We start from the raw sequence: 23,437 nt of genomic DNA, 5'->3' as shown, positions 1-23,437 counted from the left end.
TGACTGGTGGCGTGGTTATCTTGTGTGTTTGTGCAGGGTGTGTTGTCGCAGTTCTGCTGTTGGGGGCGCTGTGTCGCAGGCAGCTGTCCAACGGTGTGTTGTTAAGGTTATGGAGAGCGAATGGTGGGGCCAGCTGGGAGATGTCTGACTAGAAACCTGCATTATTTTTCCGAAACGAACAGCTTTAAAAACCCGTGTTGACGATGGGGCAGTGTGGCATCACGTCGTCGAAGACGGTGTTGGTCTTTCTAAACCTGATTTTTTGGGTAAGTTTGGAGGTTTATGTCGGTTTTAAACGTGCGTCACATTTAACCGGCTGTAGCTAGCTGTGTGTTTGTGTGCCGTCAGCTGCTTAGCTTGCTGCGACCTTTGTCTCACTAGTGAGGGGCTAGCTTCAGGAGGCAGCCCAAAAACGTGACTATTGCTGATGAGATATTTAGGTTTCCGCTATGGGCTTATATTAAATGAACCATGTGTCATTACGTTTTATATTAAAAGAACTGTGTGCTATGTTGCTTCCTGAAGTGAAGCTACCTTTCTGTGTATTTGTGTGACATAGATATTGCTGTGTTATCATAACTTAAGAACTTTAACAGAAGTTTAAGCAGATGCATTATTTCTTTTTATTTTATTTGTTGGACATGGCTACAAAGTAAATCTAACTCTCAGCATGTTTCTTTGAAATGTACTGGAGTATAATATTAAGGTCCACTGTATTGTACATGATAGTCTCTGGGGATGAGGACAGTTAGTGCTGATTAACTGTACAGTAGTTATGTAAAACCGATCCTAGCATGTTGTTTTTAAGAATTAGAGTTCATGGCCAGTGCACTAAGACACATGTGAAACGGCCCAATGGCAAAGGTCTGTTGCCACGGTGGCAATACACTTATTGTGCTAATCGCTGCAGCACGGTTGCTTCACAGCGAGAAGGCGTTAGGTTCAAATCCAGGCTGGGGCCTTTCTATGCAGAATTCTCCCCTGTCTCTTTCTCATACAGTCTAAAGGGGTTAGGTTAAGTGTGAATGGTTGTTTGTCTCTCTGTGTTAGCCTTTTGCCCAGTGACTGCTGAGATAGGCCCTTGACTCTGAATTGGGTAAATTGAAACATAATACCTAGATGGATGGATGGATGGATACTATTTATTGTAATGTTTTTTGTTTTTCTTGTCACCCACAGGCCGCTGCTGGTATCCTTTGCTATGTTGGAGCCTATGTCTTCATTACATATGATGATTATGATCACTTCTTTGAAGATGTGTACACTCTTATCCCAGCGGTGATCATCATTGCAGTTGGAGCCCTTCTATTCATCATTGGGCTAATTGGATGCTGCGCTACAGTGAGGGAGAGCTACTGTGGACTTACATCGGTCAGTAAACCAGTTTAAAGAGTGTGCTAAATATTAAAGGTGTAGTTCACGATGCATTATATTGCGCCCTGAATGCAAAACACCAAGCATGAATTAATAGGTAGGGTGAGTGTAACTTAAACCAGACCAAAGATAACCTTTTGACAACTGTCCCTTTGTCTTTAATCTTGAAATTCAATCCACAGTTTGTCGTCATTCTCCTGTTGGTTTTCATGACAGAAGTGGCAGTGGTGGTTCTCGGATACATTTACAGAGCAAAGGTGAGGAAGTCAAATACAGCTTGCTACATGTTTGTTTTTTTTCTGAGCCTTTAGCACAGTAGATCTTTCTGATAACACCCAGCCAGTCAACCGCTGAAAATTCTATTAAGTGACTCTGGTGTAAAGTTGATTTGTTCAAGAAGATGTGTCAACAAACGCTTAGCCCTCACCTTTTCTTTTTTTTTTTTATAAACTCTTCCCAGGTTGAAAATGAAGTTAATAGTTCTATTATGAAAGTTTATGATGAGTACAACGGCACAAATAGCAACGCCCAGAGCCGTGCCATTGACTATGTTCAGAGACAGGTGAGGATAAAAATCATATTCTCTTTATCAGCTGTCTGTTTCTTTTGTGTGTGGTGTGTTTTGTTTTGTTTTTTATGTGTATTTGCAAGAAATTGACATTACTTCTGATTCTTTATCTTTAGCTTCAGTGTTGTGGGATTCACAATTACTCAGACTGGCAGCACACACGCTGGTATGAAAAATCAAAAAACAACAGCGTACCCATCAGCTGCTGCAAATCTAACATTGGAACCTGTACGGGGTCTCTTACTCATCCTGAAGCTCTCTACCAAGAAGTAAACAATCTCTTATCTCCTCTCAAGTTGTCATGCTGGAGACACATTTATTTATTTATTTATTTTTAACGTGACAGCTTCTTCTTGTATATTCATCTAAATATATATATGTATATTATATGCTTCTATAGGGTTGTGAAGCACTTGTTGTGAAGAAACTACAGGAGATAATGATGTATGTCATCTGGACTGCGCTGACATTTGCTGCCATGCAGGTATTTAACTCAGGAAGAAGATGGCTTCTTAGGTATACCATCAATAGTTTTGAATATTACAGCTGGTTACTCAGAACTGGGTAGCTATATTTCAAATTACTTTTAGTATTGAGTAGCAGGTGACAGGCTTCAGCTTCACACCACCTACTCCCAAGAAACCAGTTCATCACTGGTAAAAACTTCTTTGCACTTACCATGCTCTAAGTCAGGGGTGTCAATTATAAGGCCCAGGTCAAATCCGGCCCCTACTTTTTAATTAATACATTTTCTGTAATGTGGGCTGCATGTGGCCTATGATGTAAAATGATTTTGGCATACCTTCTCTAAGCGTTAGAAGCAGAAGAGTCCACTTACTCAAAGGAAATGACCACAGTGCGAGCCAGTGTTCCATGATGAAAGCAACACATATTTTAAAGTCTGGTATAATACGTGCTGCTATACATTGCAGGACTTCCCACCTTATAATGTGTGAGTACTTTTAACTGAGTGTTGCATTTCCTTTAGATGCTGGGGATGCTGTGTGCATGTGTCGTGCTGTGCCGGAGAAGCCGGGATCCTGCCTACGAGCTGCTAGTTACAGGGGGCACCTATGCATAAAGAGAAAGCATTTCTCACCATAACATTAATTAAGGATTTATAGGTGAGAGCATGAAATAATCTATTACCACACTAACCTTAACACACTAACCACAGTTAACTTGTGTATTTTACCTGTTTTTTTCCAAAAAGCTGTTGTCCAAATTCTTTATAAAGGTCATTGAGATTGAAACGTTGGCATTATTTGCTCTGTGGAAGGCATTGTGGTTGGAAGGCCCCGCTTATACCAACTGAAACCCGGTTTGGTTATGTTCAGAGTTTTTATGTGGGTAGTGCAGTTCCCTCTTATTTTTTGCACTATATGTACGGCTAACACATTGTATTTTATTTTATTTTTTTAAATCTGTCATGTACTTGAAAGAAAGCATATAATTTACCTTGTACTTCAACTGCTATTAATACTGCTACTACTATTCTACTATGAGAACTACTCCTGCAGCTCACGTACGTTTTAAACTTTTTCATCAACAGTATTCTGTCAAGAAATACTTAAACTGCAGTAGAAGTAAAGGCCACTGCATGTTTTTGTGTGTAAACTGCGTACATTCACTGGCTTTTGCTTATTTGAGCTTTATCTTTTGAATCAGTTCTTTTAGTATTTGGGGTATTTGAAGTGTAATGCATTTACTTTGTCCCTTTCTGTTTGCAGTCTACCAATGGTAGTTTTAGAACATGACTTGCTAAAATGTAGCAGCGGCAAGACTCCAGAATGTAATTGCAGCATATTTAAAATTAAATCAAATGTTTTCCGGTTTCTGTTTGTTCTTGTTGCTATCAAAGAGTCAAAGGTCAGAAGACACCGGTGTCAAATAATTTAAGATTTTAGACTCATATGATTTCTGGTTAATGTCTCTGCTTTATTTACCTGATTAAAAACTTGACAGCAACGCCCACTCCTGCGTAATCAGAAACCAAAGAGCAGGGAATTGTTAGCCACATAATCTAAGAATAGACTGTTCTAATAAAACACCTTAGAAATAGTCTTCACTGGAATGCTAAAGCTAACAGTGTTTAAAAAAACACTACAATAGAAGGTTTGTCTTTTCAGTTCAATTTAATAAATATAAATAAACACGTTACATGCACTTGTTGTGTTCAGACTACAATTATCTGCACATTGAAAATATACAAAGGCCTTTTTTTTTTTTTACATTTTGTATAGTATGCATTACTTCCACAGGCTTTTATATTGCTGCCACTAGGGGCTGTAAAGAGAAATGAGTCTCCCAAGTTTTACAAATGTGTATGATGTGACCACCCTCTGCGTCTCCTCCTTCACTACATCCATGACATCTTCTCCTAAGTTTGTCTCTAAACTGCTCTGAACTGTCCTTCTGATGTTCTCATTTTTAATCTTTCCCTTTTTGGCCTCAAAAGCATAAATTAACATTTTAAATACAATGTACGATGATTTGTGTGCAATTTTGAAATGTACAAATTCGTGCTCCAATGCACACACAAACAGAAAACACTTTACCCACAAATCACAAATCTGATAATGTCTGCTTTCAAAAGGCCTCGTGTGAATACAAACGTCTAAACATATTTATGATTTTCAATCACTTACAGAGCTGATTTCAGTGTGCGGTCAACTGATATGACATGTTACAATCAGATGGGAATTTAAGACACTTCACTCTTTCAGCCCCAAACACATGCTGCATTCGAGTGCGAGTGGGACATCTGGGCTTCCTACATGACTTCAAATAACCTTTTTTTTTCTAAATAAACAAAATAAAATCATCACCTCTCGACTAGAACACATACGATTATCTATTACAGATACTACTCAGCAGCCTATGAAGATTAATAAATGGTCATGGTCATTCGTCTAAACTAACATTAATATAAGCCTAATGAGTGATCCTGAACTGTCAGCATTTTGGCATCTGCAGATGTCAATTAGCTCCTAGCATTAATTTTTTATTCACAAGCCATTTTGATTTTATGTTTTCATTAGTCATAAGTATTTGAAGTGAGAACTTTAATAATAGTATGTCATAGTTTATTATGAATAAACTATTCATAATAAACTTACAAAAACACATGAACTTTAAATATGACACTAATAAGACATATCTATAAGTGTAATTAAAAAATAAGCAGTCAAGTATAGACTGTTATTCCTGAACAGCTGAATTTGTTGAAAATAAATTGCACTATTGCTCACATTCAATCAATTTTAGGATTATGCATTTAGTTTATTAGCCCTAAAATCTTTCATCTTTTCTTTAGTGTCTTTCACTTTACTTTTGAGGCTCTTAACTGACCAGCACACTCCTGCTTTAAAATGAAGAGAAATCAGCAAGATGTGTGGGTATTTGGCTAAGCTGAGTAAAATATGACCACCATTGTTGACCCCATGTGCAAGTTGGTTTAAAATAGTTAATTAACAGTCATGCATGAGTCTAAGATTAATTAAAAAGTTTGAGTTCACTGTGGCTTATGCAGAACACTGGGGAATAATGTTTTGTGGAGGCTTGATGTGTTGTACCACTGTCAACTGCTAACTGTCTTCCCAGTTAGTTTCCCTTTGGTTCTGATTCCTCAAGTCTGTTAAAAACATACACAAACTGTCCTAGAAAGGATTTTTTTTTTATCTGCAGGTAAAAAAACACTGTACTCTTTGTTTGTGTTTACTTAAAATATAGGGTGACGTCACTTCTCCCTTCACAGGTTCCACTTAAGTACACTGGGGTGAGACTGCAAAACACACCACTGGATATTTGCTATCTTGACTTTGTATGTGGTCAAGAATAGTTTTAGCTGAGGCTATGTCACAGCATCTTCAGCTTTCACAGGATGTTGAAAGCAGTGCTGTTGAAATTGTTCACACTGGGCCCTTACCAGCAACCCTCTAAATTATGCGTGTTAAAATGTCGCAGTGCGCTGGCTTCCTGCATGTTTTGCAAACATTTGTTCCAACTATAACTTTGATCTCTTAGTACCAGTAGCAGATATTGGGTCAGGGACTCTGCACAAAGGATATCTGCACAAAGAAATACAATCATTTTTGACTTCTATTTTCCCCCTTTTTTGCTTTTAAAGCAGATGTCTTTGTGACTTGCCTGTTTTATTTTGCTTCACTTGTGAACTACTTTATAGGTTTAACTATTCACCTATATTAGCTTATAGGTTTTACTACTTTAGCATATGCTATGCATCAGTCTGTATAGCATCTGTAATTAGTTTGTGTTCTAGTCGAGGGCTAACAAGCTATTCTGTTCATTTAGAAAATACACCTGATTTATTTGAATTAGGATAGGAATAAGCAGAAAACCCAGATGTCCCAGTTTTTTTTCTAGCATTTAAAAACAACATACATTTATGGATCTGTGCACTGCTGAATGAAATGAGAAGTGTCTCATACCCCAATTGCACACCTGACATGATCCGTCCTTATCAGATTACGGTCATTTAATAGACACCTGTAAGCAGAGGAAGCTTTTTGAAAGTGTAAATGATCAGATCTGTAAAGTCAAGCTTTAAAATTTGTGCATGCATGATCACCATTTATTCAAGAATAATAAACTAATATAAAATATTTTTACATGTGTTCAAATGGCTTTGTATTTGGGTGTAGAGCACATATTTGTGTGTTCTTAAGATTTTCCACCAGCTGAAGCACACATTTATAAATCCTAGTTTGTGCTTGTAGATTGTAATCATGCACATCTGTGACAACTTTGAGACTGATTTCTCTCCATAACAGCGTGTCAAAATTTTAAATCCTACAAGTGCTTCAGTGGTACTTACAACAGAAAGGTAATGGCGGATAAGATGAAGCTCTGGGGTTATTCTATTCCATAGTCTTTACAACATGTACACAGAAATGTAGCAGTTATGTAGTCCTACATACGGCTCTTAGACTCATTCTTTAGCAAGATATGAGCCTGGAACCAGTCCAGAAATACCATTTCTTTTCACTGTCCACCAGCCATCTTCACCTTGTTCCAAGACAATCACAATGTCTCCAACAGACAGAGGGAGTTCATCCTCTCCCTAAACAGGTACAGAAACAATCAAAGGGTGATCTTTCAAATCAGTCAAAAGGCTTTAAAATACAAATAAAGGTAGAATGCAAGGATTTGCAAATAATGTTACTCCAAAACCTATTTTACTATATTAGAGCCATGAAAGTGTCTTATGTAGAAGTTAAAAATCTGTGCCCAGAACCTGACCTGTGCCACATAGTCGTATATCGCCTTGTATTCATCACTTCCCATTTGGGACGCCTGGAATCCAGGAATGGATGCATATACTCCATCTGATGTTTCTGCTGAAGACACATCACATGTTACTATGTATAGCCACTCACAATATTCAGCTCAGAGTACACATCTGATCAGGTCATTTAGTTTTTTGGTGCGGTGTGCAGCAGTATTACCATTCCCTTGGTCTGACCCCACAGCCAGATAACGTCAGCTGAAGTACTCTTTCACCAACTGAACCAGTTAGGCTCTAATTATGGACTTTATTTTTCATGCGGAATCAAAACTTGTACTGTGTCAGATTCGCTGCTCTGCTTCCACATTTCCCATTATAACGTCATAAGCACAACCTTGTGTTCATTCTCTAGCTTGGAAATAATTTGTATAAAGAAGAACTTAGAGCTGTTCTACACTGTTTGTTACCAAGATTAAAAGACTTGCACATTTGTTTACTTCCAGTAAGAAATTGCAGTGTCATCCCAACACGATGGTACTTTACCTGCAGACTGGGGAACTCCTTCGTTGATGTTTACTTTCGAGCCACTGGAACAGTTCCCCTGCAGAAGATTTGAAAACCTAGAAATTGAGGAAAGTATTCAGTAAGGGATACACAAAAGATATTGAGCAAGAAGTACAAGCTATGTTTATTATTCTCTTGATGTGGTGACAATCTGACCTCTTCATGACTCCAACAAATCCAACACCACCGTTTCTCTCAGCTGTAGGATTCTTATCGTAGTAATTTTGATATTCAACTGGAGCTGTGGAAAGAAAGAAAAATCTGTTTTTACAGATCCAGTAGCCTGGTACACTATTCATCTTTCCTGTTTCCTCTGCCAAGCATTCCGTCGCATGCTTTAGAGTTGAAAGATAATATTAAAATGTTCAGCTTAGAACATATTCAAATCCAAATCAGGAAGGCAGCAGGTTGAATACCTACCTGGGGGGGTTGAGCCAGTGCTTTTCATCTCAACAAAGCCGTTGTTGTCTGTGACGATGTCACACATTTCCAGCGACTTCCTCACATTTTCATAGCACTGAAAGAACAGTTTGTCCAGAAAACATTGTAAGCATGCTACCTCTCTGTCCAATTCAGGTGCATGAAAAGCAGCTGCACTCACCTCATCTTCTTTCACACATTGCATTGATAAGTGGTTACAGTGCACCCACAAGGCATTTCTAACGACACTGATGCGGTCTTCTTCTTGCTGCTGAAATATCTACAAAAGAGCAGTTTGAGTGGACACTTATGTTGAGGCTAGAAACTGTATTTATATAGTCTTAAAAATAAAGTGTTGCAACTAGCAGCTTCCTGCACAAGTGGAAACTTAAGCCTTCAGTGAGCTCAAAGTACAGGTTTTAGTACCTTGCCCCTGCCACCCCAAAAACAAACAAACAAACATTTTTTTTAGATATATTTGAGCATGGGTTTTTATTTGTATGTAAATGTGTTATGAGTTGACATCTGCAAGTGTCCTTATAGGGTTGTGTGAAGTTGTTGAATGGTTAGTTCAGCTTTGTTGATCTTATCACATAAAGAGAGGTCTTATTGCCCGGAAATGTTCTGGGCACATTAGTGACTCACTATGTGTCACTATACTCTGTGAATGGGAAGTATTACACTCGCTCAAAGGCATAGCAGGCCTCAAATACTGACACTGTATATTCTAGAAAAATATTAAGCCATAGCGTGCTGTTTCAATTTGAGAGAGAAAGAGAGAGAAAATGCACATTTTAAAAGCATACCTCGCATGTGTCAGTGTGAGTCGATTCCCACTCTTGACGGATCTTGTCAAGCTGTTCAGTGTTTGTCGTGTACTGTTTCTCTAAAGGAAAAATGAGCAAATTGCAAAAACCAAACTAAACATTTTGAGTTTTAATGTTCAGTTTATCCTGAAGATACAATAAATAGCTGCACTTTGAGCTGTTTATCGTGTCTTCAAGTAAAAGAGAAGTTCATATGAGCACCAACCTAATGTCTTGTGAATCAGTTTCCTACATGTATTTCAAACATCCTACTTAATTTTGCTTATCAGTTGTCCTTACCAGCCTCTTCTGCAGCCTCTCTGCACTGTTTGGATTTGTTGTTCATCTGATAAATAAAAAAGAACAAAAATATGAGACACAAAAAATTATAATAATGATAATGCCACAATTAATATAAACCCACAGCTTATAGTTACTCAAACAATAAAATCAAACGAGAGGATTCAGTTTTAATAAAATGGAAAAATGGAATGGGATGAATGGATGGATGGATGGATGGATGGATGGATGGATGGATATAAACATAAAACCATTTAGGTTTTGATTAACAATGACTCAGCCAATAAGTGACACCAAATTATCACCTTCTTAATCAAAATCGTGAAGCAATAGGGGAACAGTATTAACATAGTAATAGTAATAACAGTAACTTGTTAGTGAGATGTATCAGTTTACTTAAAATACAACTTAAAATTGTCTATTTCTGTTCTTTCTTTTTTTTTTCACAGAAAGAGGAACTAATGTGTCAAGTTTTAGACAAATAAGCAGCCAGTTTGGAGTTAAGCAACAATAAATTGTTCAGGAAGTCATTCTGAGACTTTGACATAATCAGCTAATCCTCAGTTAATAAATTATATGTTCTCTAGTAACTCATTAACACTCAATGATCCCAAGTTATACAAAGTTTATGTTCCTCTGCTGAAGTTTTTCTAAGCTCGCCCTAAATTTAAAAACGTGTACATACAAGCCTGGCTTGATGCTTGATGCCAATACTAATGCTTGGAATCATTGACAACTCTGACAAGAATAAAACCTGAAACTATTAATCCACATGCACCAGTGAGTCTGAAAAAAATGTTTCCTGCAGTTCTACTGTTGAAATGATTATTCATTAAAAAGTTATAAACAGAGTCAACTCAAGCTTATTTAGCAATGTAAAAATCATATTTACTGATGGGGAAATGACTTTGCTCAGACTGAAACGGGTGAACTGGAACAAAAACAACAGTTTGGTCAAATAATCACACAGTAGAGCAAACCTACCTTTTCAATCTGTTTGGGAGTGGCTGTGGGGGCAGTGCCCAGCTTCTCAGCCGTTAGCTCTGCCTCATCTGCCTCTTTGCAGCGCTGCTCATAGGATCTTTTGGACTGGAAGAGAAATCAAACCGAAACCATGTGAAACTACAAAACCCATGCACTGCTCATTAAAACCTTGCTTTATGAGGCCTTGACAGGAAAGGGAGTGGGAGGCGGAGGGAAGAGACAGTTGGAGGGGGGTTTAGTCAAAAAAAAAGAAAGAAAAAAAAAAGAGATGTCAAGCATGTGCACCCGGAGAAACAAAATAGTTCACTCACTTCCTTCCTCTCAGCAGAGAACAGGCAATGAGTTCTTAAACAATTTGCCTTTTAAAACATGCACAACAATGCTTTAGGGTTACAGTGAGGCCCAAGGCCCGACAGGCCTTACAGAGAAACATCAGTGACATTGTTCATTCTATTTAACGCCTTTTATGTAATGAATAATAAATGTCCTCACTCAAGCTCAAACCATTATGTGTCTGTGAAAGTAAAAACAATAACTACCACAAACCTGTGGTCTGTCATCATGATAGCAAGAGCTGAGCTCACCTCTAATGTTTTCTTGTAGAGGGAGACTTTTGTCTTCTGGACCTTCTCCATGATGACTTCATACTAAGAATTGAGAACAAAAGTCATTGCTGTTACCAGGAAATCACACAGAGAAGCAACCAAAAAAATAAATGAATAAAAATATCCTGTTTATGCAAACAAGATGAGCATTCAAATGGGCACCTTTTTTCGCTGTTCTTTCTGTCGCTCTCTAAAGTGCTCCATTCTCTTCACCTCCTCCTTTAGGAGCCCAGACAACTGAATGTGCAAATTTCCGATGTTTTCAATTTCTGAAAAGGGACAAGACATGGGGCTAAGAACATGAAGGATAGACCGGGTAACAACGGCTTTGGTAAAATAATGTGATATCTTCTGCTTACGTGTTTTCATTTCATCAAAAGATGCTCTCAAAGTGCTGTGAAAATAAAACAAAGGTCATTTATTTTTTTAAAAAGCGCTGACTTTTTCTTATAACAGAGAATTATTGCTTAAATGCAGTAAGTATAGTGATAAGCAATTTCTCCCTGATACCTACCAGATTTCATACATGCCCCCGGCCTTGCGGGCAATGGTGATAAGCTCTTTTCCATATTTCTCCTCTGCTGTTGCTCTGCATTGACATTTGGGAATAAATGCAGCCATATGTTAATGCAATAACTTTCAAATGTACAAATCTAGCCAAAATCATAGAGCCCACCTCATTTTCAAGAGCTCCTCCACTTCTTTGCACGTCCGCCGACCATCATTAAGCCTCTGAAGAATCGTCTCATAACCAACATTGCTGATGAAGTCTGATCCCTGGGTTGATAAAACACCAGCTACGCTCACTAACAAAGTTCTCAGCCATAATAGAAAGCTCACACCGATATTCAGTTTTGGAATGAAAGTAAAAACGAATCCAAAACCATGCTCATTTGTAAGAAAACGTTCCTGTTCCTCCACGTTTAAAAAATCAGTGATCACCTTTAGAGAGGAGCCAATGATTTGAATGACTATCAGTGAGGTTTGCTTAGATATTTTGAGACTGTTTTTTTTTCCATGGAGACACACACTGTGCATCTCACCAGCATTTGAATGGAAACTATTATATACTGTTTAACAGCAGGTTCTGAATGGAAAGCAACCGTGTGGGTAGAGTACCAAACATCTCTATTCATGTAAAAAAAAAAGTTACATTCATATAAAACACTGAGATCAGGTAGATAGGAATAAGGAAGCACATAACTTTGCGGAATAAAGTTAACCTTCTAAGTTATACAAGTTGATTGCTCTTTCTGACAACCCAGTTCTTGTGGTTTTGCTCGTGTATTTAGCACGGTGGCACATAGATGTTCTAAAATGACCTTGTATCCGCCCGATGAAAAAAGAAGCCCTCAACTGTGGTGTGCCATTTTTTTATTTATTTGTTATGAAAAGGTTGAGCTGAGAAAGAATCCTTTACATCGTGTGACACTTCAGTCTAGATAAACTGGACATGATGACCACAATCTAGATATAAAAATGCTTCCACTGGTCATCACTTACTGTAACAATTCAGTGTGTTTTCAAATGAGAAAAAAAAGCTGAACGATAAAGGAGTGAACTACCTACGGAGAGGCTATGACAAACTAAGTAAATCTCTGGTACATGCTTAGTAGTGTGCAGATACATTATGAAGTTTCAGAACGTTTGGCTTCACGGTTCAATAAAACCTGTAGCCTACTTTAATCCTGCACATGCAAAGCACCCAGAAGTAAAGAAAAATTAGCAGCATGACAACAACTCACCCAAAAGGCATCTTTAAACTGTAATGTCATCCTGGCCGTATATTAAAAAAATAGTCCCAGCTGTAGAGTGCACTCAACTTTCAGCCACTTCTAACTCCAAGCAGCGTAGCTGGCTGTGGCTTGATACAAGTGAAACAGATCATGACACATTCAGGAAGCGAAGCTTCATGCTGGAGCTCTCACTCACTTACTCATTTGATTTAAATGAGGAAGAGCTGCAACATGTCAGCACTTACCAAAAGCTGAAGTGATAGCGGACACTATTTAAAAAAAACAAAACTGTAGCATGGAACCAAAACAAAATCTGCTTTGTTTAATGTGAATTGGATTCAGTACTTTTTCATGAAAACTGAAAATTGCACTTTGTGCTTCTTGCTCTTTAAGGGTAATACAAGGAATTCCCTACAACATTATGCAATCCAGTACTTTGCCCTGAAACATGTACTGTTGTGTAAGTCTTCAGCTTTTGTTCACATTTTGTAACATATTGTACACGAGCTGAACAATAGATCAGATATAACACGCAAAGGATCTGTGACTGCTGAGATCACTGGTGTGTGACGTAAATACCACAACCTTTCTATAACAGACAGGGAGGAAAAAAACGACATGAAATCATTTTCGGAAACAAATGACAGCTCTACATTAAACCAAAGGAGACTGTTATAATTCATCATGTGTCAGGTGCAGATGTCTGCCGTAGTCTGTTACTTCGCTGTTCATGAATGTTTCTTGATTTTTCAAAACTTCAGCCTCTGAGATCTGTCCATCTCCATCGAGGTCCATTTCCTTGATGAGGTGAAGAGCCTGTTGACAGCAGGAGAGCAAAAATATCAGTGTATATGCTACCAAATCATCTTGGAGAGAAAAGAAGCCTTAACTGCGGATTAATTTAAGAAAATTTTCCAGGACCTCTGGGCAAGAAAGGGTCTAATATACAGGATATTCCATGACCTCATTTCTAGGTATGACGCATGCTTTTAAAAGGTGTGGTTAGACCATCAAAAAAAGAAAGATAACAAAAAAATTATCGTAAAATAAACATCCCTCTTCCATTCACTGTACGATCCTTTAACCTGCAAAACGCAGACTTACTTGCACGTGGATGTAGATGATGTTAAACATTTGCACAATATGAGACTGTTATGGTGCTCAAGTTGTTTGCATGGCAACTCTGCTGATGGGAAATTGCCACAGATGCAAGTCACCCTTGCTGCTTGTAGTGTTGCAAACATTTTCATGTCTTAAAAGCCTTACAACATTGAGGAGGAGATGCATGTGCACCTCTTAGGACATGAGGTCACAAATGGTGCGCTGTGAGGCAAGTTTGGGTGTGTCTTAAGGGTTTTCTGATAAACTTCTATTGTTATTATAATATCATACAAATTGGTAATGTAAGTTTACTGTATCAGAAGGTGCACTTTGTTTGGAACACCTGTTGTTAATGCAAATATGTACTCAACCAATCACATGACAGCAGTATTTAAGCAGCATGCATGCATTTAGGCATGTAGACATGGTCAGGACGGTCAGCTAAAGTTTAATTTTGAATATGACGTGGCTGTCGATGCAGAAATGGGACATTTGTTGGGCTGCATCAAAGTTAAATAGTGGTGTGTCTTGGCCTTGTGTGGAACTATTTGAGAGACGCATCACCATTATTATTGCAACATGATCTCATCTGCAGCACTAAAATAACTCAATGCTATTCAGAGAACATTTCTCTCCCTCACAAGTGTTTACTATATATCCTCCTGAGACCCTGCATCCTCACATGGGGACATTAGATATTGGCTGTTCTGCACCTAATCCTTCATTCTGCTCAATAAAGAATGAAGAATTAGTCAAATACACAATTTGATTGATTTTATTCTTTTACACTTTAAAATAAACCCATCCCACATGACATATCTTAAACTGCACATATATTTCTGTTAAAAGATGGCGCTTAACAGATTCAAATAATCCCAAATATCCAGGGGAAATTAAAAAGGCAAACACAAGATATCAGATCTCAGGAGGTTAAGGGTTAAATGCTTTGTTAATAATTCATAATCCTTAATAATTCTTTATTTCGAATTTCAATTGGAAGCTAGAAGCTCAGGAGTTTAAACGTGTTCTTCTTCTAAAATGGCGCGCTTATAATAATTTCACTCTTTATTTTATCCACTATAAGCAAAAAAAAAGAAAAAGAAAAAAAAGCTGAGCACATGATAGAAGACATTACTTCTTCTCTTGCTGATCCATAGCTGTTCGGTGCAACCCAGCGGAGCTGCTCCTCTCGATTCAGCTTGCCATCCTTATCTTGATCATACAATTCCTTAAATCGCACTGTTTCTTCGATCTCCCACTTCGAAGGGGCACCATCTGATTAAAAAAAATACATAGAAAAAAGAAAAATGTTAACACTGCACAGACGAGAAAGACAACAAAAAGGCTGCATGCTTGGTTTAATCTCCGCAGCCTTACCATCGCCGCGAACATCGCCAATAAATTCACTCAGGCTGATGAATCCATCTTTATCTGTATCATATTCACTCAAGACATCCTCAATGGCAAAATCCTATTAGAAAAATAAAAGAAAACCCCAATAGTTTTTTCACATGAAACTCAAAGAGCACACTTAGTGTGGATGGAAACATGCATTATCATATCAGGTTTTGCACGAGTAGGAGTTAAATGTCTCACAGCCATGTGATCCACTTCAGAAGGGTGGGTGAAGGCGAGAAATTCTGTCACATTGAGGCCAGGTGTGCCATCCACATCAGCAAAGTCAAAGCGCCTCCTCTCCTTTCGATGGAGCTGCAAGGTGTATGAGCCCGTGTTAGAGTTCTGATTGATATATTAATCTGTGATGTGTAAGAAGAGAGTTAAAGTCTGCTCACATGTCTAAGAGACTCTTGCTCTGGATCCTCCAGAACAACATCGTCATCAAAACTAAGGAGCTGGTCATGAGCCACCGTGTTGTATTCCTCCCATGTTATAACACCATCCTTATTGGTGTCAAACTCGGGGAAGCGCTCCTCCGCATCATCCAGAGCATATTTTCTGTAGACGTGCTGAATCCAGAGAGTAATCTCCTCTATGGATAAAACAGACAGCCTGAGTGTGATTATTAATCCCCTTTGTTTGTCTGTGCTTTACTGGGAGAAGCACAAATATACCTGCACTTAGCAGATTGTCACCATTTGTATCAATCTTCTTTACAATATCCATCATTTTTTTCTTCTGATCTGCTGGGCTGAGTTTCTTTATCTCATCAGTCCTCTGTGTAAAAGAAGCAGGGCAAGAAAGTGAGGAGATGCTGGACGAAGGATAGAAATGGAGCTCTAAAGTGCAAAAAAATGAAGAATTACAAAAAAAAAGAAAAAAAAAAAGCCACCTCATCTCCCAGCAGTACATTCATGTCGTGTTCAGGGTTGTGCTGCTGTCCGATGTAATGGTCATCATGCAGATGTTTATGGGAGCTTTGTCCAAAGTCGAACTGAAGAAGCAGCAGTACCAAAAATGTAGAGGATGTCATCTGTTGAATTATAACACGCTAGGATTGAAACAACACTGGAACTGAAAACAAGTGCACACTGCAAACAGACTTGACAAAATGCAACTGTGCTATCTGGTGGCCAACAGGTGAAAGATAAAAACAAAAGCCAGATAAGGCTAATGTGAAACACTGTTTCTGAGACGGTAAAAAGACGGAGTGAAAGGTGAAGGATCACCCAGATAAACTGGAAGTTGTCGAAACGTTATGTATTTATTTTTTCTGTTTAGCTGCTTGAAACACAGAGGGAAAGAGAGAGGATGAATACGACAACCACAGGGAAGTCAAGAAAAATAAAGCAACAACAGCGTTCTTTAAAACAAACAAACAGGCATATAAAAGAGACACGAACAAGCCAAAACACCCTTATATTACTCAAATAATATAGGATAACGTAGGTGTTATTACCATGGGAAGTTGTTCGTACAACTCAAGCCTCCACCGTAGTCTCTACCTAGAGGAACGACGAACATCCGATTAAAAACTTCAAAATAAAACAATTATGCAAACTCCAAAAATAATTTGTCAATATGCCGCCTCTCAAATGTGTTATGTGCGCTTTATTCAAGGCTAATAGGCTTCAATGGCTACCTCACTAGTTTACACACAGGCACAACATGTTTAGGAAACAAGGGGGAAAAGAAAAAGAAAATGATAAAGAATGGAAAAGATAACATGTAACACAGAATACACATTTAACCCACATACAAAAAAGGTTAGCAAGATGTTCTTTTGAATCTCTTTTCAATCTCTTTTAAATATGCTCGTTTGTACTTGTTTATGAAGTTGTAGTTTGCAGTAGTTTCTAAGGCAAACTACTGCAAACTATTGGTGTTACCCACTGGATAGCAAGCAAGCCAATTTGATTAAAAAAAAAAAGCTTATATGGAACCAGGTTCCAATGCCTTTTGATATACTTAATATGTATACAGCAAAAAAACAACAACAACAACAACAACAACAACAACAACAACAACAACAACAAACACTGCCCCCGCGATTTACTAGTGATTTAATGCTAGTGTAATGTGATGTACTTTTTCCCCTCAGATGACTTTATTTTGAAGTCAGGTTTTCCACCTCGTGGTCTTCCTTCGGTTTGAAGGTGACTTGACGTCCTACCAAATCAACCAAACTTCCTTGAATGTCCCGCCTGATCTTAGTGGTTGCCATGGTAGACAATTCGAAGTCCCGCCTCCTCAAAAATGCATCCCACCCTTTGACCTTACTATAATTTACATGATTGGCTGGCGCCATTGTTGGTTCTACCATACGACGAATTCATTGGACCATCCAAACGCCAGTCAAAAACGCAAGGTGCTCAGACTTCCTGCATCTGTTAGGCTATCCACACTGTCATGTATTTATCTGACATGTTTTTCCCATCACCTCTGACAACAGGGCGACTTTACTCGTAGACTTTAATTTGTCACCGACTGAGCGTTGAACACTAGGCGGGTCGATGTCCAAAGACAACCGCCATGATGGACGGCGGCGCGGAGCTGGGCAGCACCGTCTCGGCCCAAGAGTTAGCAACCAAGGCGGGGACGGGAGGGAAAGGTCTGGTAGCAACAGCTCAGGCTCCTCGCATGGAGGTGGCAAAAGCAAGAATGCATCCATAACTGCTTTGAAGGTATGCGCTGCTTTGTTTTTCGCAGCTAACAACTGAAGTAAAACATTTGATTTAATCTAGAACATAAATATTCCTTGCTAGGAATTCAAGTTCTCGCGATAAATAAACATATTTTGGGTGACCTTACTTTCTGATGGTGTGATATTGTCAAATCTCGTTTCTACCTTTTTTTGTCCTCTTGGTTAAGAAAAATGCCTACATCATCATCACCATTATTATTATTATTATTATTATTAGTAGTAGTAGTAGTAGTAGTTTACCCAATAAAATTTACATTTGTGAAGATGCTAATCATTTTTACAAATTGTCTGCATACATGTATTGTCATGTTATTAAAGCAAAACTGTGAAAGTAAAGGGACTGTTTTGTAAAGTAAAACAGCAGTAATGTAAACAGGCCTATATCAAAATATGTTGATTCCTTTCTTTGTCCCAAAGTGTTATTACAGACTTTCCAAGTTTGCACCATTTGTATTTGGTCAAACCATGTGGCCTTGTATGTCTTGTCCCACAGCAGCATATGAATCACTGAATACCGGGTCCATTCAGATCTAGAGCATCACTTTGTGTGGCTAATGCACTGCGTTAGCACACACTGTCTCTGACCCTACAGCTATACTCTCATCACTGGCAAGTACAGGATGGGGGGGCAGAGAGCCAGGCCTGCTTTGTGCACATGACTGCGCAGTGTTGTGGTAGAAGGAGAGTGAAGAGTGAGAAATGAGAAGCGGAGAGAGAGGGAGAGAGCGGGGGCTCTGATGCAGAGCAGTGAGAGGAGGGAGCTGTAAATATAGGAAGCTGCATGCAGTGGTAGGCAGATAGGCAGCAGCAGGCAGGGAGTCGGGCCTAAGAGGTGGCTGCTAACTCAGCAGAGTGCTAGGGGCTCAGACTAGATTACAGGCAAGAGTTGCAAACAGAATAGTCAAAGTAAAAGGGAGGCGTGGTGGGCTACTGAGCACTTGTCTCTCACTTGCCACTGGGAGAGGAGTTGACACAGCTGGGCAAGTTGCTATAACAGTGTGGACTACACAGAGGGAGTCTATTTTGGTCCTGCTGTCAGATGACGATGTCACCTTGCACAAGTGGCAATGCTGGTGAGAGGGAACAGGTTGCCTGAAGTGGGCTGTCAAGTATGTCAGGAGTGGATAAAGACGAAGAGCCTGCTTACAGATTGTACTTCTATTCTGTACGTATCCTGTGATGTTTGGATTTTTACTGCTTTTACTAATGAGCTTGTTCTCACCCACTCCACTGTCTTGCTACTTCTGTTTGTAGACCTTGCCAGAAGGGAAACTTTACACTTGCCCCTTACTCAGCACAGTCTAGAAAATAAACATGCTCTCTTGTGCATGTGGAAGGACTGCCTGATCAAAGAAGACAGCAGAAGATAGGCTCCACATTGTATCTTTCTCTTCTATGGTGCAATGGGAGACAGCTTGTTTGTAGCTGATTAAGTGGATAAAGAGAATGTTGCTTTAAGCCTTTTTGGCCTCAGGTTGCTGCACTCCGATAGCCATCAGTTGCGAGTAGGTAAGGTATTTTCAAAACACTTATTTGTCATCCACTGGCTGCCAAGCACAGGAGATACAGAGTAAACATTTACTGTAAAGAGGTAGGACAGGCTGCATCAGTAGCTCTTGCTACTTTGGTGGATTTGTGTTGTTGAATGATTTATTGTATTTTTTTAATTTTATTTGTGTCGTCTTATTCTCCACTTGACAAAATAAAGCTCAGGCCACTTGATATGTAAAGAATTTTGCTCACCAAAGTAGGTCAGCTGGGTATCTCCCTTAGGGACATTAAATGGTATCAGACCGATACACGCATTCTGTTTCTGCGTGTGTAATGCCTAATGAGCCATGTTCACATTATTCTGTTATTTTTGAATTTAAGGTGGTGTATGTATATACTGTTTTTATTTTAAGCTATGCCCTAATTTTTACTTTTTACCTCTGAAAACGTATGCCTCATCTCTTCAGTTGCAAATGTGGTAGAAGGACAGTTTTTGTTTTCTTATCTGAACAGTAGCGCTCATGAGAGACATCCAGGAAAAGAGAGAATGATTTGTTCCATGACTCATTTCTGTTAAGAGAAGAACTGGCTCTCAGTTTTGATTTTTTTTTAAATGTTTGTTATTTTATATAGTTATTTTCATTAGGTATAAAACTATGATTCATAGTTGTCTAAAATATTCAAGTTTGGTCTGGACTCTAGTCAACAGTAGAGTAAATAATTTATGACAAGTGCAGAAGTGGTACGGTCTATTCTAGGGGAAAAACACACTAAGTGGAAGATGCAGAATGATAAATCTCCAAGTATTTTCTTCTCACTGTTGGTTTGTGCGCTGATTGCCAGAAATCAGAATATTTAGTTATGTAAGAACCAAATTAAATCAAGCAGACTGCAGTGGTACACCACTTTTTTGCGCTGTTATTGTTCAGCCACTTTTTCTTTCTGCAGTAATGCATCAGCTGTCTAAGAGATACAAATAGCCAAATATTTTCTCTATGAGATATGGATCCAGAAAGATGCCGATGCTACATTTCATCACATAGTTTCTTAATGAATGTGATGTCGCTGTATTTATTTTGGTTCGCATTGTCGACTTCACCCAGGGTTAAAGTCAAGTTCACTGATGCATACTCAATGTGTAGGTCAACCATGATGCATCCTTTGCACAGAACGGGTTTATAGCCTCAGCCTCTAGCTGTTCCTTGTCACAGTATGACCCTGTAGACTGCTTCCATATACTTTTATATCACAGCAACATAATCAGACCTTTTATGGCAAAATTTTAAAATTGCTATAAATGTACTTTTTGCTTACTGTTTGACATAAAAATCTGCCGAAAATGCACTGAATGAACATAAAGTACCATTGATTTCCTTGTTTGAGTGTTTTTGCCTGTTATGTTTTGTTTTTTGGGGCAATGAAAACACATTGTACTGCGGAACACTGTTTTAACGGCTGAACAAAATCAGTGTCTGAGGTGTATTAAAACTGAAGTAACCATAGCAACAGTACTTAGGCTTCAGGCCTGCTCATTGCTCATAAAACTATTATTGTTGAAAGAATTGGGTGAGAATTAGTCAGTATGTATTTTATGTTATCTACAATTCTATTTATGCTGAACATAAAAAGTGGGTCACAAACATATTTTATTTATTTACTTTAAGCTGTGAATGTTTACTTAATTTATTGTATAAGTGATAATAAAATAAAACAGTGCAAGCTCCAATTTGAACAGGGTCTGTAAAATGTACATTAAAAGAGAGCACATGGATTTGCAAATGTCATAAACCCATGCTTTATTCACACTACAAGATAGAAAACATAGCAAATGTTTGAACTGAGAAAATGTGCCATTTTAAAGGTACAGTGTGTAAAATCTCACCACTACTTTTTTTGCTTTAAATGTCACTCAAGCCTAATATTAGCTGGCACGATGTTAGCTTACAACCAGCTGTTTGTTGTTTTATCTGGCTAGTTGATTGTCTAATTTGCTGGCAATAAGTAATTGCAATAATATCGGGAATAAACGAGCATGTTAATGTCCATTTTCCTGTGTTAAAGCCCTGACTTTCATTCAGGAGATTAGGTTTTAGGTGAGGAGAAAGATGCTGAGGTGGAATGAGGGACGGAGCAGTGGTCGAGGAGGATAAAAGCATACTGAGAAAGAGTTGATAAAAATGTACATGTACAAATGTTAAATGGTTATGTATAGTTTGAAAGTGCTATTTGTGGTTTTTAAATTAAAAGTAACTTATGAGACGAACTACATATGTGGTCGGTCTCAGGCCACATACATAAAATGTGATTAGCCAGAATGCCGACACTCACCTCAGCTATAGTATTCAAGATGGCGGGACAACATGGTGACTTACACAAACCAGTCACATGTCTGAAGTATTACTAGATTACTTCTAAGTTTATGAGAACATGTTAATTTGTTAGAAGATGTCATTGCACAGTAATCAGTGTATATTTATGAGTACAACATGTTTTGTTTTGGGTTTTATTTGTTTAAATAACATCACAAATTACTTACTGTACTTTATAAAGAAAAAAATCAGGTAGTTTTGTGATGGCAACAAAAAAAGTCTGTGACAAGAACATGTTTGACAATGTGTAGCATCTTTTCTTCTTTTAACAAGAATCCATAAACTTCTGGGAACTGAGAAGATCAGCTGTTGTCTTTTATGAGATGAGTGTCGTCCCATTCTTGTTGATACAGGATTCTAGCTGCTCAAGAGTCCTGGGTCATCTTTATTGTATTGGTGGTGAAAGGTCTGGGGTGCAGGCAGGCCAGTTTAGGGCCCAGACTCTTCAGCTATGAAGCCATGCTGTTTTAATGGCTACTGTGTGTGGTTTATCATCATCTTTCTAGCTTTGGCCCATAGAATGTGGTGGAAGAGGTTTAACCTGCATTTGTGGATGGTATGGTGAGCTGTGTTTAGACAGTGATTTCTAGAAGTGTTCCTGAATGCATCCAGTGATCATTATAAAAGAATAAAACATTTTTAATGCAGTGCCAACTGACGGTCCAAAGGTCACAGCGGCCAGTGCTGATTTTCCAGCCTTGTCACACGCACTTCTCCAGATTGAACCTTTGCCCATCTTTACTTCTGAAAAACTCCCTCAACCCTTTTGTTGCCTCCATCCCAAGTTTTTTGAGACATGTTCAGGGCTCGCAAAATCGCTAGCCCGATGTCCCGAGGCTAGCAATTTTTCCAGTCGGGCTACCAAAATCTATCTTAGCCCTGCTTGTCGGGCTATCATAGGAAGGAAAAATATATGTCAATGCTTTTGCATTCTTTCGAAAATGTAGCTGAGTAATTATGTCATTGGCATCGATGAGCCACTGTCAATATGTGACATATTGAAATCGCGTTTGAATTTGCGCTTGTTTTTTGCTTTCACTGTCACTTTGCGATCGCGCGAACAGTGTGTAGAGAGCAGCAGTACTGATTGGTGAGTGACGATTAATTGCACACCAATTCCTCTGACATCGTCTTATCACTCATTAGCTTACTATTCAAACGTGACAAGTGAAATCTCCCACAGCAAGCTTAAACATGTCATAGAGGTTGATTGCACAGAGAATCGCTGACCGTTATGTACGTGTGTAAAAGCAGCAGGATTTACGGCGGTATTTTAGTTCTGCTCAGCCAAATAAGACAGGTCAGGGTGAAGAAGGGGCAGCCAAAGAAAAGCCTACCACAAAACAGAAAAGTTATGACAAATCAGACTATGAGGCAAAAAGAAAGCACAGCTTTTTTGGTTTCATGGACAAAAGAATTTCTGTGGCTGGAATATGACAAGCTAAATAACATGATGTTCTGCCAGGTGTGTTGTGAGTTTCATTCGATTTCTGAGTCGACAAGCGCCTTTGTTACTGGGACCAGTAATTTTAAAAAAGACCCCATCAGAACCCATGAGAAATGCAAGAAATGCATTATTGCCCAGTCTGCAATATCTTTCCCAGAACAAACAGCAATTGCAAAAAACATACTAAAAATAAACCAAGCACAAGAAGAAGTCCTGAAAAATCTGTTTAGAACAGCGTACTATGTTGCAAAGAGTGAACTACCATTGGCAAAATTTAGCAGTCTTTGCAAACTTCAAAAAGCAAATGGCCTAGATCTTGGTT

The 23,437-nt window shown here is 38.6% G+C and overlaps 4 protein-coding genes across 7 annotated transcripts in view; 2 read left to right on the top strand and 2 right to left on the bottom strand.

Moving 5' to 3' along the window:
• Window positions 1–77: 77 nt before the first annotated feature.
• Window positions 78–3,777, top strand: tspan3a (tetraspanin 3a). Its single transcript, XM_063479677.1, has 7 exons — window positions 78–266; window positions 1,180–1,371; window positions 1,557–1,631; window positions 1,835–1,936; window positions 2,059–2,211; window positions 2,343–2,426; window positions 2,931–3,777. The coding sequence occupies exons 1-7, from the start codon at window positions 204–206 to the stop codon at window positions 3,021–3,023; spliced, it is 762 nt and encodes a 253-aa protein (XP_063335747.1). The 5' UTR covers window positions 78–203; the 3' UTR covers window positions 3,024–3,777.
• Window positions 3,341–12,793, bottom strand: pstpip1a (proline-serine-threonine phosphatase interacting protein 1a). 2 transcript variants are annotated; one of them, XM_063479674.1, is made up of 15 exons: window positions 12,615–12,793; window positions 11,546–11,646; window positions 11,384–11,458; window positions 11,229–11,263; window positions 11,032–11,138; window positions 10,849–10,911; window positions 10,265–10,369; window positions 9,281–9,326; window positions 8,981–9,060; window positions 8,356–8,454; window positions 8,175–8,271; window positions 7,911–7,995; window positions 7,734–7,810; window positions 7,205–7,302; window positions 3,341–7,025 (listed from the first exon to the last, which is right to left on the bottom strand). In XM_063479674.1, the coding sequence occupies exons 1-15, from the start codon at window positions 12,642–12,644 to the stop codon at window positions 6,894–6,896; spliced, it is 1,230 nt and encodes a 409-aa protein (XP_063335744.1). In that variant the 5' UTR covers window positions 12,645–12,793; the 3' UTR covers window positions 3,341–6,893. The 2 variants fall into 2 exon arrangements, with proteins under 2 accessions (XP_063335744.1, XP_063335745.1); XM_063479675.1 differs by having other exon boundaries at window positions 7,205–7,299.
• A 119-nt stretch (window positions 12,794–12,912) lies between these two features.
• Window positions 12,913–16,624, bottom strand: rcn2 (reticulocalbin 2). The gene is made up of 8 exons (XM_063479676.1): window positions 16,564–16,624; window positions 15,997–16,137; window positions 15,779–15,881; window positions 15,500–15,696; window positions 15,303–15,416; window positions 15,084–15,177; window positions 14,842–14,981; window positions 12,913–13,421 (listed from the first exon to the last, which is right to left on the bottom strand). The coding sequence occupies exons 1-8, from the start codon at window positions 16,564–16,566 to the stop codon at window positions 13,278–13,280; spliced, it is 936 nt and encodes a 311-aa protein (XP_063335746.1). The 5' UTR covers window positions 16,567–16,624; the 3' UTR covers window positions 12,913–13,277.
• Window positions 16,625–17,481: 857 nt separating this feature from the next.
• Window positions 17,482–23,437, top strand: part of scaper (S-phase cyclin A-associated protein in the ER) — a 59,762-nt gene continuing 53,806 nt past the window's right edge. For 2 of the 3 annotated variants that reach the window (XM_063479673.1, XM_063479670.1), the window contains exon 1: window positions 17,482–17,788. In XM_063479673.1, coding sequence (XP_063335743.1) covers window positions 17,618–17,788 — 171 coding nt within the window. In that variant the 5' untranslated portion in view covers window positions 17,482–17,617. Of the gene's footprint in view, window positions 17,789–18,586; window positions 18,974–23,437 lie in introns of those variants that run through there. The other variant, XM_063479672.1, reaches the window with a different exon arrangement.

The sequence above is a fragment of the Pelmatolapia mariae genome, linkage group LG7 (genome assembly GCF_036321145.2).
Source record: "Pelmatolapia mariae isolate MD_Pm_ZW linkage group LG7, Pm_UMD_F_2, whole genome shotgun sequence".
In the NCBI taxonomy this organism is placed as follows: Eukaryota; Metazoa; Chordata; class Actinopteri; order Cichliformes; family Cichlidae; genus Pelmatolapia; species Pelmatolapia mariae.
Note: the sequence above shows the minus strand (reverse complement) of the source record. Positions and strands in the feature narration are given on the sequence as shown.